Here is a 14800-nt window from a genome sequence, read left to right as displayed (position 1 = left end):
GGGGGGGGGGGGATGCCCTTGGGGCGTAATAATACGTTGCGCGTACGTACGACGTGCGTAATATTCGTAATACACCTCGGTCACGTCGGAAAGGGAGAGCCGTCCGGCGCTCTAACCGCGGTCTCTACACGCGAACGCGGTTAGGGTACCCCGTGTGCACCTATCATTACCGTCAGGAGGGGGACGGAGGGGCCGCGACGAGTTACGGTTTCGCTATTTTTCCGCCGACCGTGACAACCGTCATCATCATCATCATCGTCATCGTCTACGATACGAAGTTTTCGAGTTCGCGTTGTTTTCGTTACCGGAATTCGATCGATCGTACGAAACGTTAAGAGCCGAAACGAAACGCTCGTGGTTTTTTTTGTTGTTTTTTTTTTTTTTTAAGTAAAATTCCGGGATTCGTCGCGCGACAACCGAAAATACTTCAACGAGAGCAATACAATTATTACTCTTTTCGGTCGGCGATTTGTACCTGGGTACGATATTCGAAAACGTTTTCCGCCGCTCGTCGGTGCTCTGTAGACAACGCATTCGAACTTATAGGAATAATCGTGGACGACTCCGTAAACGAATATTGCGTCCGGAATCAGGGACGTACCCTGGAATTCTTCAAACGGTTTCAAAATTACCAACCCAGTAGGGGAGACCAACAAGGAGGGAATATTGACGGTGACCGAAAGACGTGTACCCTCACGTTATGTTTGATGTTTTACTATGTACATCGGACCACGAAAACATATATATCTTTTTTACATCGCGCACTGTACGATATACGATAACGAACACGTTATACGAACAGCGGTTTGCACCGTGAGAATTTTAAATTTTGTCAATCAACGGGTCGAGACCCGGAAACCAACCCCCCCCCCCCATCGGATCGTCCCCCGTGCGGAACAACGTTTTTTCCAAACCCGTATCGCGGTAACCACCGGTAGAACGTGAAATATCGTTCTGTCGTCGGTGTCGGTGGAGCCAATAATATTCGATTTTCTCAAAAGTTCCGTTCGGCCGTCTGAAATGTCTGCGTGTCCGGTGGAAACATTTTTTTTTTTTTTTTTCGATAAGGAAAATTCCGAGCAGCGCACCAAGGGCCCACCTCGACGCCTACGCGTTCATCTAAGCGCTCGTTCGAGACGACGTTCTGTTTATGTTTATCGTCCGGTACTTTTTCCAGGCACGCGTCACCGGACGACGGGCCGCTGACCGAGCCGAACACGACGACGACACCGCCGGCGGCGGACGTGCACCGACCGTGTGGCCGGACGACGACATGGCCACCGCGTTCAAGGACCGGGCTGGGCAGACGGACGCCATGCTGACCGCTGTCGGACGGGCGGCGGACGGCGGATGCAGCGACGACGAAGCGTCGGCGGCGGCGGTAACGACGACGACGACCGGCGGAGGCGGCGGGGTGCAATGCGGCATCGGGCCGTGCCGGTCCAAGTGGATGCAGGTGTTCGCTTCGAAGCAGGTGTTCCTGGCCACGTTCTGCTTCAGCTGGGTGCTGCAGGGCATGTTCTCCACGTACTTCGTGAGCGTGATCACCACGCTGGAGAAGCTGTTCCAGTTGCAGAGCAAGACGATGGGCATCGTGCTGAGCGCCACGGAGATCGGGCAGATCAGCTCGTCGCTGTTGCTCACGTACTACGGCGGCCAGGGCCACCGGCCGCGGTGGATCGCGTCCAGCATGGTGCTGTTCGGGGTGGCCGCGTTCGCGTGCTCGTCGCCGCACTTCCTGTTCGGGCACCACCAGTACCCGCTGGCGGGCCCGGCCAACGCGACCTCCGACGCGGACGACTACTATCCGCCGAACATGTGCGTGGCGCCGGAGAAGCACGCCGCGGCGGCGGCCAACGGGACGGTCGCGCGGCCGCCGTGGGCGCAGCAGGACTCGTGCGAGACGAACACGCTGTCCGAGCAGCAGGAGCAGTCGAAGAACACGCAGATCGTGCTGACCATATTCTTCACCAGCCTGCTGGGCGTGGGCATCGCCCAGACGGCCGTGTACACGCTGGGCATACCGTTCATCGACGACAACGTGGCCAGCCGCGAGTCGCCGCTGTACTTCTCCATCACCATCGGCGTGCGCATACTGGGCCCGTCGTTCGGGTTCCTGTTGGGCGCGTTCTGCACCAGCTTGTACGCCGACCTCAGCACCGAGCCCAACATGAACACCGATCACCCGCGCTGGGTGGGCGCCTGGTGGCTGGGCCTGGTCGGCATATCGGCCACGCTGCTGCTGGCCTCCGTGCCCATGTTCGCGTTCCCCAAACGGTTGCGCTCGCCCGCGTCGCCGTCCGCCGCGGCCAAGAAGCACCAGCTCGCCAACGGCCGGACCGGCGCCGCGGACGCGCCTCCGACGCCGTCGCCGCCGACCGCGTACGGCAACGGCGTGGACGCCGCGGCCGCCGCGCCGACCAAAGCGCCTCGGCTCAACGGGTTCCCGACCGCGGTCAAGAGGCTGCTGAAGAACGAAATGCTCATGTACCGGACCGCGAGCAGCGTGTTCCACCTGTTGCCGCTGGCCGGCATCTACACGTTTCTGCCCAAGTACTTCGAGTCGCAGTTCCACTTCCCCACGCACACCGCAAACATGGTAACCGGTACGTATGCGACCACCCACCTCGCGTTGCTAATTTATTTATTTTTTTATTTTTTTTTTTTTTTTATTCGAAGCATCGACGCCTAATGTTTAGGCTTTCGATATTTTAGACACTATACATTTTTTTTTTTTTTACATCATCACAATATTATTAATCCTAATACGTGCAAAAGGGAAAGAGAGAGAAAACGACGATAGGATCAGATAAGATCACATTTCGTTGGAGTTTTCGTGATCTGGCCCGAGTGATTGGTACGGGTGCTTCGGTATGTTTGAAGATATTCTGGTGTCCGCATTATTGCGACAGCATAGAAAGACGCGTTTGACGGTTAGAGCTTCTCCGCGAATTGTAAAATTGACAAGGTCTCCACGTTTCATGAGGAAGCCGCGTATGCCCAATTCCTAGTCTGTTCCTTACGACTTCGTGACGTCTAAGTAATTTATATTCCCACAGCCAGGTTAGGTTAAACAACAAATCGATCCAACGAATTTGGATCGCTGACCGTGACCGATTGAAGAGGAACAACTCTATTTGATTTGCATTGTATCAGTAGTCGCGCGATAATTATGTGAGGTCTAAGATCGCGTAAAGGAAAACGTACCTTAACGCAGCAAATCTATCGGTTGATCCCCAACCCTAGTGTTCGTTGGGCGCGAGCACAACGTTTCCACTGGCGACTCCGATTCGCCGTCGAGTTGTGCGCCGGACCCATATGTAAAAGAACCTACTGGTGAGTTCGTATACGGATGGGAGAAAAATCAACACGACCGCTATGAGTTCCACTGGCGAGTTCTTGTTTGTCATCGCCGGATGTTGTCGATAACCTAAAAAATCTCGGCTGAATGTAATCGTGGCACAAAAGAAAACAACAAAACAATACAAAATTTTTTCGTTTATCCAAGTAAAAAAAAAAAAAAAAAATGATTACAAAGCATATTAAGTTACTAAAAATATTTAGTTTTATGATCGTTAACTATTTTCCGCGCTCCAAAAAATCCAGTTAGAAACGTCGACATTTGCTTAAAACTATATGTAAATAAACCTAACTGCGGCTTTACGAAAAACATGTACATAACGATAGTAATCTATTTAAATTAATAATTATATCATCTCAAGCGTGCAGCTTATAAATAGGTCATATTCCATTTACTACCTATGTAATTCAACGCGGAAAAATCGAAAATCGAAAGAAAAATCAATACTTTTCAATTGATATTCGGATCGTAAGTGGCGCACGTAGTCGAAATTTTTCACCTTGGACTCCTGGCAAGGGAGTATTGTAATCGGAGTGAAACGAAGATTCATTCTGCAATTATAGCACTATTTTAAATAATCCTCGAGCAGTGAACGATCAGTCTAGGAATAAACGAAAATAATGCTTAAATTTAGGTGATTCGGACTTTCATTCTGACCACTTTAAACAACTTTATATAACATTATAATCTGATCAATAAAAGTACTATATTTTTTATTTCGAACTTTCAAGTAGATTTATCTTATTAATCATTCCTGACTGTTTGTAAATATATTCGGTGATTGGTCACTCCATGTTCGAGCACAAATTCGAAATCGTTGTATTATAATAAAATCGCTGTCCTGACGTGCATATAACCGAAATCAAATTTCACAACTACAGAACTATAATACACTTGCATTTACCGTTCGTGTGGACACCGATGACTGGACGTATCTCCCTATCCGTCGGTTGGTCACGAATACTAAAACTGTCTGATGTTAAATCGTTACCAAGCCATTATAGCCTTTGATTTTCATTTTTTTTCCCGTCGAAATAAAAAATAAAATATACTAAATTAAAAATATATAATAAATAAACAAAACAGAGATGTGTGCATGTCAGTCGCACGGTAAAACAATCGTAATTTTATTTGAGTTTAATCTGACGATCGATGAGCGATTCGTGATGTTCATCGTATTGCATATCGGGCATATACATTGCTTAACTCGTGATTACAGGGATCTACGGGATCATGGTAATGGGCATCGGAATCATAATATCCGGCATATTCATTTTAAAGAAAAATCCAAACGCAAGAGCAGTCGCCGCTTGGATCGCGTTCACGGCTCTCGCATACGCCATAGGTAAAACATAGTTTTTTTTTTAATTTTAATTTTAGTTACTAATCATTATAAACTTTCAAAGGTTTCAAATTATATATACATTCAATGTTTGACTTGGGAGAGGACGCAAGGGGACGGCGTACCCCAACTAATTTTCAGAAATCTTAGCGTTCCCCAACTATTATGACGTTATAATCATAATGTTTAACAAGTTTTGGGGACGCTCCTCTTTTTTAAATAACCAGAGTCCCCTTTCTTTAATTTTTCCAAGTCGACCATTGCATACATTTACTGAATTACTTAGATCAATTGTACATTAAAGGTACAATATAAATCGTATTTTATTACTTATACTCAATATACTGTCATGTATACAGCAAAGGATGACAATTGTCTGAAGTTTAATATTATCGGGTACAGTGGTGATGACGGTACATTTTGTTTTCAGGCATGTGCATACTAACGTTCGTAGGATGTCCGACCACGAACATCTCGGGACTGCGATATGACGAACGGTGAGTGATATATTATTAAGAAAAAATAACGTTATCAAAGCGCAATACACTCGCGTTCAGATCCGTAACAAGGGCGAGGCGCCAATGCAATGGAGGTGCTAAAACCTTGAAAAATTATTCAAGTCGAATTGGACAATTGAGTAATGTGTAAATTAATGCTAATTACTTTTAATCGGTACTTAAAGAAAATATATTAAATACAAATTAAACTTTGGCAATAAGCCTTAAAAATAAGACTTCTTATGTGTTTTAAGTATGCCGATTATTGGTTGAAATTAACACTAAGCTAGGGTAAAATATCAGATATTATGTACCTTTACCTACAGCGCAGTTTCGACTATCACTAGTGGTGCAGTGAAAGGTAAAAAAATCCTTAATGTACAATACAAAGGCAAAAGGTCATAATTTTTAAAGATATTCCTACTAAGTCACTAGTTTTAAAGTGTGAGTCATGTACTGGATCAAAAAGGCAAATGGTCGTTTAATAGTGGCTCGTGTGTGGAATATGACTGGGGGAATTAGTAAGCTTTTGGTTATAGAAAAGTCTAGGAAATGACGGTGTTGTAAGAACATGGATGTTTTTTTACTATTAAATCGCAACACACCCTTTCAGTTCTATTCAGTGTTGGTTAATTGGTTTTGAATTTGTATACAGCAGCCCATGTGGAGCGTTTATTTACACGTTTACCGGTTTTAGACCTATGAAAAATTATCACTCAATAAATAACCAAAGTTTAAAAATAAAGGATGTGCTTTGTTTCTAAAATCGCAAGTTCGAGATCAATGATAACAATAGATTTTAACCTTCGATATCAGTATTACCTCAGTATTGTTTGACATGTAAGTAGGAGAATAAGTTAACGAGTTTTAATGTTGAATTTAAACAAAATTGATCATATTATTCAAAAAAGTATTATTGAAACGTTAAATTGTATTAACAGTTTCGATTTACGTGTCAAATATATTATTAATAAGAAAACGAGCGTTAAACATTAAACACCTCGCGAGCCACTCGAAATCGCTTCCCTTAGAACACGAATTATCAACCCGTGCTCTGACGGAAGCAAATTTTTATTTTTGGGCCGGGAAAAGAAGTGTTTTCACGAGTGTTAACACGAGCCACGCAATATTTTCCTAATAGTTGACGTTCTTTCCAAGAAAAAAACTTGAAACCGTCTCGAACACAATGTCATAACGCATAGAGCGCAGGTAGCGATAATTTTACCCTGACGAATTTCGGTGTTATTCGTTTTGCTTCGGACGCGATTTGTTCGCCGAACGTGATGTGCAATCAAACATTATTACACGATTCCGCAGGAACCAGCCAATATTTGAATCTCAATGCTCGGACCGTTGCGTTTGCGACCAGGAGATATTCAGCCCGATCTGCGGCTCGGACGGCGTCACGTACTTCTCGGCATGTCACGCGGGATGCCGGAACCAGACGGCCGGCAAAGAGTACACAGCCGGATATAAGGTGCGTGTTATTACGAAAATTATGTACAGCCGTTTCGATGCACGCAAAAAGCCTATCAATACACACCCGTTATTTTATTAATTTGTTGCCTTGTCCGAACAAACTTCGATCGAACGAATACGTTCAGCTTTTTTTGATCGTGTACACGTTCCGGAATCGTTTTCAGACGTACAACGGTGTACTCGACCGTTGTTCAAAGGATCCAAATGCGTTTTGAAAGCGTTTCCTCTTTGCATCATTTCATACGCTTTTCTACTACATTTTTTATTATTTTTTTTTTTTCATCGCGTAAAAATTCAAACTTTGAAAGCATCCAACAAACGAGATGAACCTAAACCAACGTAGTTTCGCAGCGATGCCGCGCTCTTCTCCGTGATACGTAACTGGACGCGCGTGTTCTGATTTCAGTTCACGGACTGCCAGTGCATGAACGGAAACGCCACGGACGCGTATTCGGGCCCGTGCAAGGACGACTGCGAGGACTCGGGCTTCTGGTACATAGCTCTTTTCTCGCTGTTCGTGTTCATCCATTCCACGTCCGAGGTGGGCAGCATGTTACTCATCCTCCGGTGCGTCCACCCCCAGGACAAGGCCATGGCTCTCGGGCTCATACAGTTCGCCATAGGTCTATTCGGTAAGTGCGGACGCGGACGGAATTAACAATATTATATACTCGTACAGTCTTCCACCAACAGTGTACACGTAGTCGTCGCTGTTTTCGACTTTCGCCTTTGGTGAATTGTCACCCGACCTCGCTACGTTGGATGGTGTCGTTATCGTATTCTAATTATTATTATTATTATTATTTTTATTGTTATTATTATTACAATTATCATTATCTATTGTCGCGCAGGTAATGTGCCTTGCCCCATATTGTACGGAGCGGTCGTCGACTCGGCGTGTCTCGTATGGGAAATGACGTGCGGAAAACAAGGAGCATGCTCTCTGTACAACTCTGACTCGTTCCGTATTTTCTACCACGGTAATGTTATGCCCGACGAGAATATTATTCAATCAGCACATTATTATTATTATTATTATTATAACGATGATCCATTGTCGTCGTCGTAGCATCGATTTTCGGATGAACCATTTTGTTTGTTTCATTATCACGTTCGTCCGTATCGGTGTACGGCCATCGGGTGTACGACATTAATATGTAGAGTTAGGATGTTGATGACCTAAAAACACACAAAAATGCAAAAATGCCTTAAAAAATTTAAAAAAATACTTTAAAATAATTTATCTAAAAAACTAATTAAGTAAGTGAAAAAAATGTATTTATAAATGATAATTTTTATTATAGATATGGGTGTGATAATGGGTGTAATAGTCATTTAAAATATGAATTATAAATTATAATATTAATGAACAATAGTACCTATATATTTATATTTCAATATTAATACATATCAAAATATAACACTCAAAGTCTCAAATAGTAAATCTTATTGGAACGCGATAAATTTAATCACAACAATAAATTAAAATTTGTTTCCAAATTTGGGTTTAACACTTGTTCTAAAATCTAAAATTTGAGAAAAATGCTCCACATTGTAAAAAAACTACAAAAAATAACCTGAGAGATGAAAAAATGACGTTAAAAAACAAAAAAGTGCATTTATAGCTAAAAATGCCTAAAAATAAAATTAGAATATTCTGCATCTAGGGAGTATGAAACAATTTTTTAGCTAGGATAGCATTTTATAGAATCAAAGGAAAAAAATGCGAAAGTCATCAACATCGTAACTCTATTAATATGTAATGATAATATTTTACTCGATAAGGTGATATTTTACTACCAATAAACCACCGACGTGAGAGATTCGGAAAATGTTTGAATTTCACTCTCTCACTCACTCTCTCACTGTCATTTTTTCCGTTATACCACCAACTTTTCTAACTGTATGTTTAAAACAGTAATTTATTTGAGAATTATTATTCCGTAATTATTACCGGTACACTATTGATTGCTTAGAAATACCTATCATCCAACTTCTATGCTCTTATTTTTGATGATACATAAACTTTGTTGAATAAGCTATAGTCCCATAAAATCGGATATTAAACACGTTTAAATGGTTTATCGCAATTGATAAATTAAGTTTATCTCTTAGACAATCATTTGTCTATTAAATATCTCAAAAAATATTCCTGTACCCATTTTAACCTTGATTCTTATAATACATCCATAGATAATAAAATAATGGATAACACTTGCCTACATTAACTTTACATGGAGTCGCAGTCTTTTTTGAAGAAGAGAAAAGTTATTCTTAGGAAGGTTCTCTTTCTAGCACAGGGTATATTTTGAGGTTATGTAACAAATATAAAATACAAATTTAAATTGTAACTGATAAAGAATAACTTAGATGATATAGATAATACATAATAGAATATGATTACTTTAATTATCATTATTGTTATTTTGTTATTATCAGTGGTGGCTCGTAGGTTTTTAATGAAGTAGAGCACATCAAAAAAAAATATAACCAATATTATATACACACGTTAAACGTTTTTTGTTTTTTTTTTTTTTTTACGTTGGTGGTCGATAGTAAACAGAAACACGATTTTTGTTTTGAATTTAAGATAATGACTAACATTATCAGCCGATAATCGGAATTTAATAAACATTGAGAGTAAAAATAAATCATAACGCTGATAGTGACCCATAATGGCGCGGCGACGTCGAAAATAATTCGCTGAAAACAATTTGATTGATTATGTGAAGGGCCGGCTCAAAGTATAGGCGAGCAGGCACCTGCCTAGAGCGACACTTTAGTAGGGGTGGCATTTTCAAAATTGACTCGAACATTTTTTTAGTTCTATTGGTGTTTTATAAGAAAAATATTTAAATTAATTCATTTATGAAAACCACTTACAATAAAATAATATTGTCTAAAGTTATTAAATTACTTTATATTACGGCCTACGCTGAATGTTTTCAATTATTCAAAAAATATAAATAATCACACATCACTTCCGCGATATCCGATAGTCGCGATAGTGATGGGTTTTGAGTTATAGTATTAGAAATCATTTTTAAGTCTTTTTACATATAATTTTATCCATAAATAAATTTTTTTTTTATGTATATATGTCACATAAAAATAGGGGGAGGGGCTAAGTTAAAATAAGAATTGAATTTTTTTTTTAGAGGCAGCAAAATTTGATTTTGTCTAGTGCACTATTTTTGCTTGGGTCGGCCCTGGTTATGTGCTTAGAAACGAATATGCACATCAATTCCATTATAACGGATGTTGCGTGTTTCGACTTGTTTTAATTTTTACATTGTACAAATGTGCACAGCAATAGTGTGCACTACTGCACCACCAGGGGCGGCTCCAGAGCCTTGATTAGGGGAGGGGGCCAAGTTATAATTTTACAACATTTTATAACAAAATAAGAAGAACAATTTTTACAACACAAATTCAAGTCGTCTATTTTTAATATTGGCAAAAATATCAATAAAATGATCTATTTGAACTAGAATATCCACTTTATGATGTACAATAATTAGACATAATGCTGATAGTCTATCTTCAGTCATCCTTGAACGAAGCCAGATTTTTAGTCTCCGGAGTGTGGAGAAACTCCTTTCATCCGTCATACCTCTATGACTCTATCTACATACTTGTGTGTGTCGTATGATAGTTTGTTAACAATATAAATTTTTTTTATAAATTCGGTACGGGCTAGAAGGGGGCCGTGGCCCCTAGGGCCCTCTCCCTGGAACCGCCCCTGTGCACCACTATAACACACACACACCGATACCGTTCCGTCGCAAACAACCGCCTGCTCGTTTGGCTTTCGGAATAATCCAATCTAAATATTATATTATTTTCATAATATTCTGAATTTATATTTTTATATTTTGAAAAATAATCTTAATAGCCTACAGGTATTTAGATGTTTTATAATGGTTTATGTTTTCAATTTTTTTTTGAGTTTGGGTAGGTATTGCACGTTCACTTATGCACATATACGCGAGCCGCCACTCGTTATTATATTATTCTATTGTTTATGATCTTTAATCAAATAATTTATAATTTTTTAATATTTTTATATTATAGTAGTATTGACCTATATGAATAAATGTACATAATATATAAGTAATATTAAACAATTGCCTGGTTAAAAAATTGTACATTATGTATTTCATGTTGTACCTATTTAAATTACTTTTATTTGTATTTGTTGTTTGCGTTCAATAAATAATTTTATTATTAATAATTTCTCAAAAAAATCTCTCCTGATAAGTTCAGATCCATTACTCTATGAATACATCTCTAAATAAACAAATACTTTAATACATAAAAAAAAAACACAGACTTAGACACGTACGGGAATAAAAATCAAGCAACTATGATAAACAGATTAATAGAGAACCCACGGAATTATTTCTTTATTTAAAATAATAATAAAAAATACCAAAATGTACATACTTTTAGTAAGTAACTATATCCGATTTTCAATGAACGGCCTGTGTCGATCCATGCTCATCAGCTAGTCGTTTCTACGTACGTGATCATTTATAATTTATAGCCAACTGTTAAATGATTACGTGAAAAGAATAGTGTTGCTTAACGTTACACTTCCGATTGACTAAATAAACGGGTACACGGGTATTTCGACTACGGGTGTATGTACGTGTGATGTTTTAAGATGGTTATTTAAAACGACTGAAAATGTATTAGTTGAATTTAACTGTATTTAACGAATAACCCATTGTCGTTTGCGTTCACAGGTGTTACTGGATTGCTGATGATGTGCGCATTTTTCGTGGACATAATTGTCTGGTACAAAGCGGGCAGTATTAACTTTCAGGACGATCACCAATTACAGGTCAGCGAGGAAGAGCTGAGTCAGCTGACACCCATAACCGACAAAACCGAAACGACCGTTTAAGCAATACGTGTAAGCATCGCGCAGATAAATTGGACTACATTTGTATTGATTTATAAATATTTCAATTTAACGTTCAGTGGAAAGTACGAATTCGTAATTGATGTTGTAAAAGTAAAATAACTAACTTTGGACTTCGGACTATGGATTAGTGATTAAATTGTTATTTCTGTACACAAATATGTGTACAGAGATGAAAAAAAAAATAATTAAAAACAATACCGTTTTATCTTAAAGCCCGATTGTTTTTAAGCAATCTTGATCTAAATAATTTACAGTTATTCCAATACAACCGGATATGAGTATACAGTTTAATATTCGTGATGAAAAATAAAAGTTATGTGCTATACGAATGTGTAAGTAGTAAGTACATGTAGTTAAATAATTACAAATCCCGAATTTCTGATCTATGCTTTGATTGGTCAATAGATTACGATAGCAATACATTTATAGAATAATTATTGTACACCTCAATTGAATGAAATTAATAAATTTTAAATTATAATAAGAATTTTACTTGCTTATCAAGTACTAAAGTAAAAGTAATTTCATAAATTAGAACATCCGTATCACATATGCTATGTATAAAATTTGTTTTATAACTTTATAGATGTTGATTTAGTTAAATTTTTGGTTTTGTAATCATATGACATTTTATCCATTGAAATGATGATCTGCAAACAATAAAGTGAAGTAGACGAGCTTTAATAAATAATAACACTATATACAATAGGTTTTATAATCGAGAAACATTTTATTATACATTTTATTTTAAGATAATAACTAATAATTATTAAACTTTCTTATACAAAATGTAGGTATTATATTATAAATTATAACGGTTTATCTAAATATTATAATAACTAATAATTATTCATATAACGGTAAATAGGTCATGCAGACTGAATTTAAGTTCATTAACTTCGACAAATCTATTTGTTTAACTAAATCGTAGATAACATTTACTTAGGTTGAACACAATTTAACAAGCATAAAATATTATTTAAAATAAAATGTTTAATATCATTACAGAAGTTTAAGTTTCTTACGTTTATTTTTCTCATTTATTACAAACTAATGTCATGGTTGCAGACATTATTTCATGTTTAAAGAGTCACCTAAATTAACAAACGTCTAACAGCTGTAGATTGCAGTTTTTAGTTATTATAAAGTTTATTTCAAAATTTTCAACATGAAAACAAACGTAAATTTTACATATTCTTCATTGATATTTATGCAGTAGACCCAGCGAGTTGTACTCCTTTATTTTGAAAAAAAAAAATTTAATTCTTCAAATTTCAATGGATTAAGCCATTTCTGCTGCAATTCAACTTGTGGCACATGAATAATATATAGTTGAAATATAGAAAAAGCAGAGCTACAAACTAATGTTTTCATTTCTTCACAGGAATAATTTTATTTTTCAATTTATATTGGTTATCACTTATGTTAGCTTGTTATCAATCCCTTAGTTAGAAATTATTTTAATAGAACACAACTCACATAGTAGTATGGTAGATTTGTTTTGATAGTTATCGGATATTAGAATCAAATATATATATGCAACTAATAATGCGCATAACGAGTGTAATAACAATAATTTAAGACTAAGTAGTCATTATTAATTTAATATATATGTAAAACAAAACAGTTAAAAATAGAAATTGTTAGGTTAACATTTACACTTAAAACTGCTTTAGGTAACGGACAATTACAATATCAACATGTGTTGTACTTATTTTAAGAGAAATTTTATTCAACGCGATAATGCAAAACACTGGGGGTTTTTTTTATATGTTTTTATAATGCATATTTAAAACGATACAATAAACAATAATTATAAATAGGTTTAGTAAAAATTATCCATTTGCATAAAAGTATTAATGGCATATGTATAAAATTAATATTGCGATCTAGTGGAACGAAATAATAACAAAGTACAAACAATAATATTATTACTTTGGTTTTCTTTACATTTTTCTCCGTCGTTTATACGATTGACATAACTAGGATCTGACTACGGGCCATGTACCTTTTTTGGTAGTAAACAAAATTACACAAAATTAATTTCCGTTAAATAATGCCTATGAAAACCTTATAAAGACCCGAGAGAGTTCATTTATGACATTCAAGTAAACATGATGGAAATCCGAGTGAACTTACTCATAACTTTCTAGTGAGTTTGATTTGAAACGGAAATGGTTAACCTTACGTCCGGAAAAGTTAATTGCCTCCACCCGAATTCAGTGGTTATCAACAAAAAAACTATAATTAAGAACATTTTATTTTGCATTTTTGTTGTACACTTTATAGTTTTTAATGAACTCTACGTTCATGATTTTGATACAAAAAAATTTACTCAAAAAATATTTACCTAGAACTGAAAGCATTGCTTGTGTAAAAAAAAAAAAAATATTTTCTAATAAGAACCACGTTTAATGTTTTGTATTATTTTTTCTAGATACATCACAATGAAGAACATTAACACTGGCCTGAGATGTCTCATTCCACAAACATAACCTTGGAGAGATCTGTTTAGTTTTTATTACACAATTATTGACCGATTTTAAAAGGGTTTAATTTTATATTTTTCCACTTTTAATATTGTTACAAAGAGAATACCTATAAAATAACTACTATACGTTTTTCGATATTTTTTGCTTATGTCGAACATGACAAATTTTTATTATATTGTTACCTACACTGGTGCTTTATTAATTCATTTTAGATAAATAAAAAAAAGGTAGCATCACACACAAGTTTTGTAGAACTTTAAGAAACCATAAAACTGAAATGAAAATTTTTATATGTTTTTATTTAGATGTATTTTTATAAACGACCATATTGTATTTGTGTATTTTATTGTTGATAGGAAATTTGTTATTTTAGGTAAAACATTTTTTTCGTATTTGAAAGTCAATTACTTTTGATGCATCAATTTATTTTTCTTTTGTTAAATGTATCGTATTTTTTAATGTGTGAAGCTCACAGTTTACATCACTTTTATAAAATAAGATTATTAGATAATAATACAATGGGAAATCGACTAATCTCACTTTTTGAATTATAAGATAATAGTGTTTTGTAATCTCCAAATAATCGTAAACGGCGAAAAGCTAAAAATAAAATAAAATTTAAACATCCCAAATTCAATGAAAAGGCTGTAACTATTTTATAAATCGATTAAATAGTATTTATTAGTTTTCTTGTAAAAC

At 37.0% G+C, this 14800-nt stretch overlaps 1 protein-coding gene across 1 annotated transcript in view; it reads left to right on the top strand.

Annotated features, from left to right (window-relative positions):
• LOC112685510 (solute carrier organic anion transporter family member 3A1-like) overlaps nt 1-14196 on the top strand; it is a 19434-nt gene extending 5238 nt beyond the window's left edge. Inside the window, exons 2-9 of the mRNA XM_025557423.1 lie at nt 1178-2606; nt 4581-4706; nt 5134-5200; nt 6518-6677; nt 7086-7311; nt 7531-7659; nt 11428-11597; nt 14047-14196. Of these exons, the coding sequence (XP_025413208.1) occupies nt 1274-2606; nt 4581-4706; nt 5134-5200; nt 6518-6677; nt 7086-7311; nt 7531-7659; nt 11428-11588 (2202 nt within the window). The 5' untranslated portion in view covers nt 1178-1273 and the 3' untranslated portion in view covers nt 11589-11597; nt 14047-14196. The remainder of the gene's footprint in view (nt 1-1177; nt 2607-4580; nt 4707-5133; nt 5201-6517; nt 6678-7085; nt 7312-7530; nt 7660-11427; nt 11598-14046) is intronic.
• Nucleotides 14197-14800: the final 604 nt, after the last annotated feature.

The sequence above is a fragment of the Sipha flava genome, unplaced genomic scaffold (genome assembly GCF_003268045.1).
Source record: "Sipha flava isolate LNK unplaced genomic scaffold, YSA_version1 279_pilon_pilon, whole genome shotgun sequence".
Taxonomy (NCBI): domain Eukaryota; kingdom Metazoa; phylum Arthropoda; class Insecta; order Hemiptera; family Aphididae; genus Sipha; species Sipha flava.
Note: the sequence above shows the minus strand (reverse complement) of the source record. Positions and strands in the feature narration are given on the sequence as shown.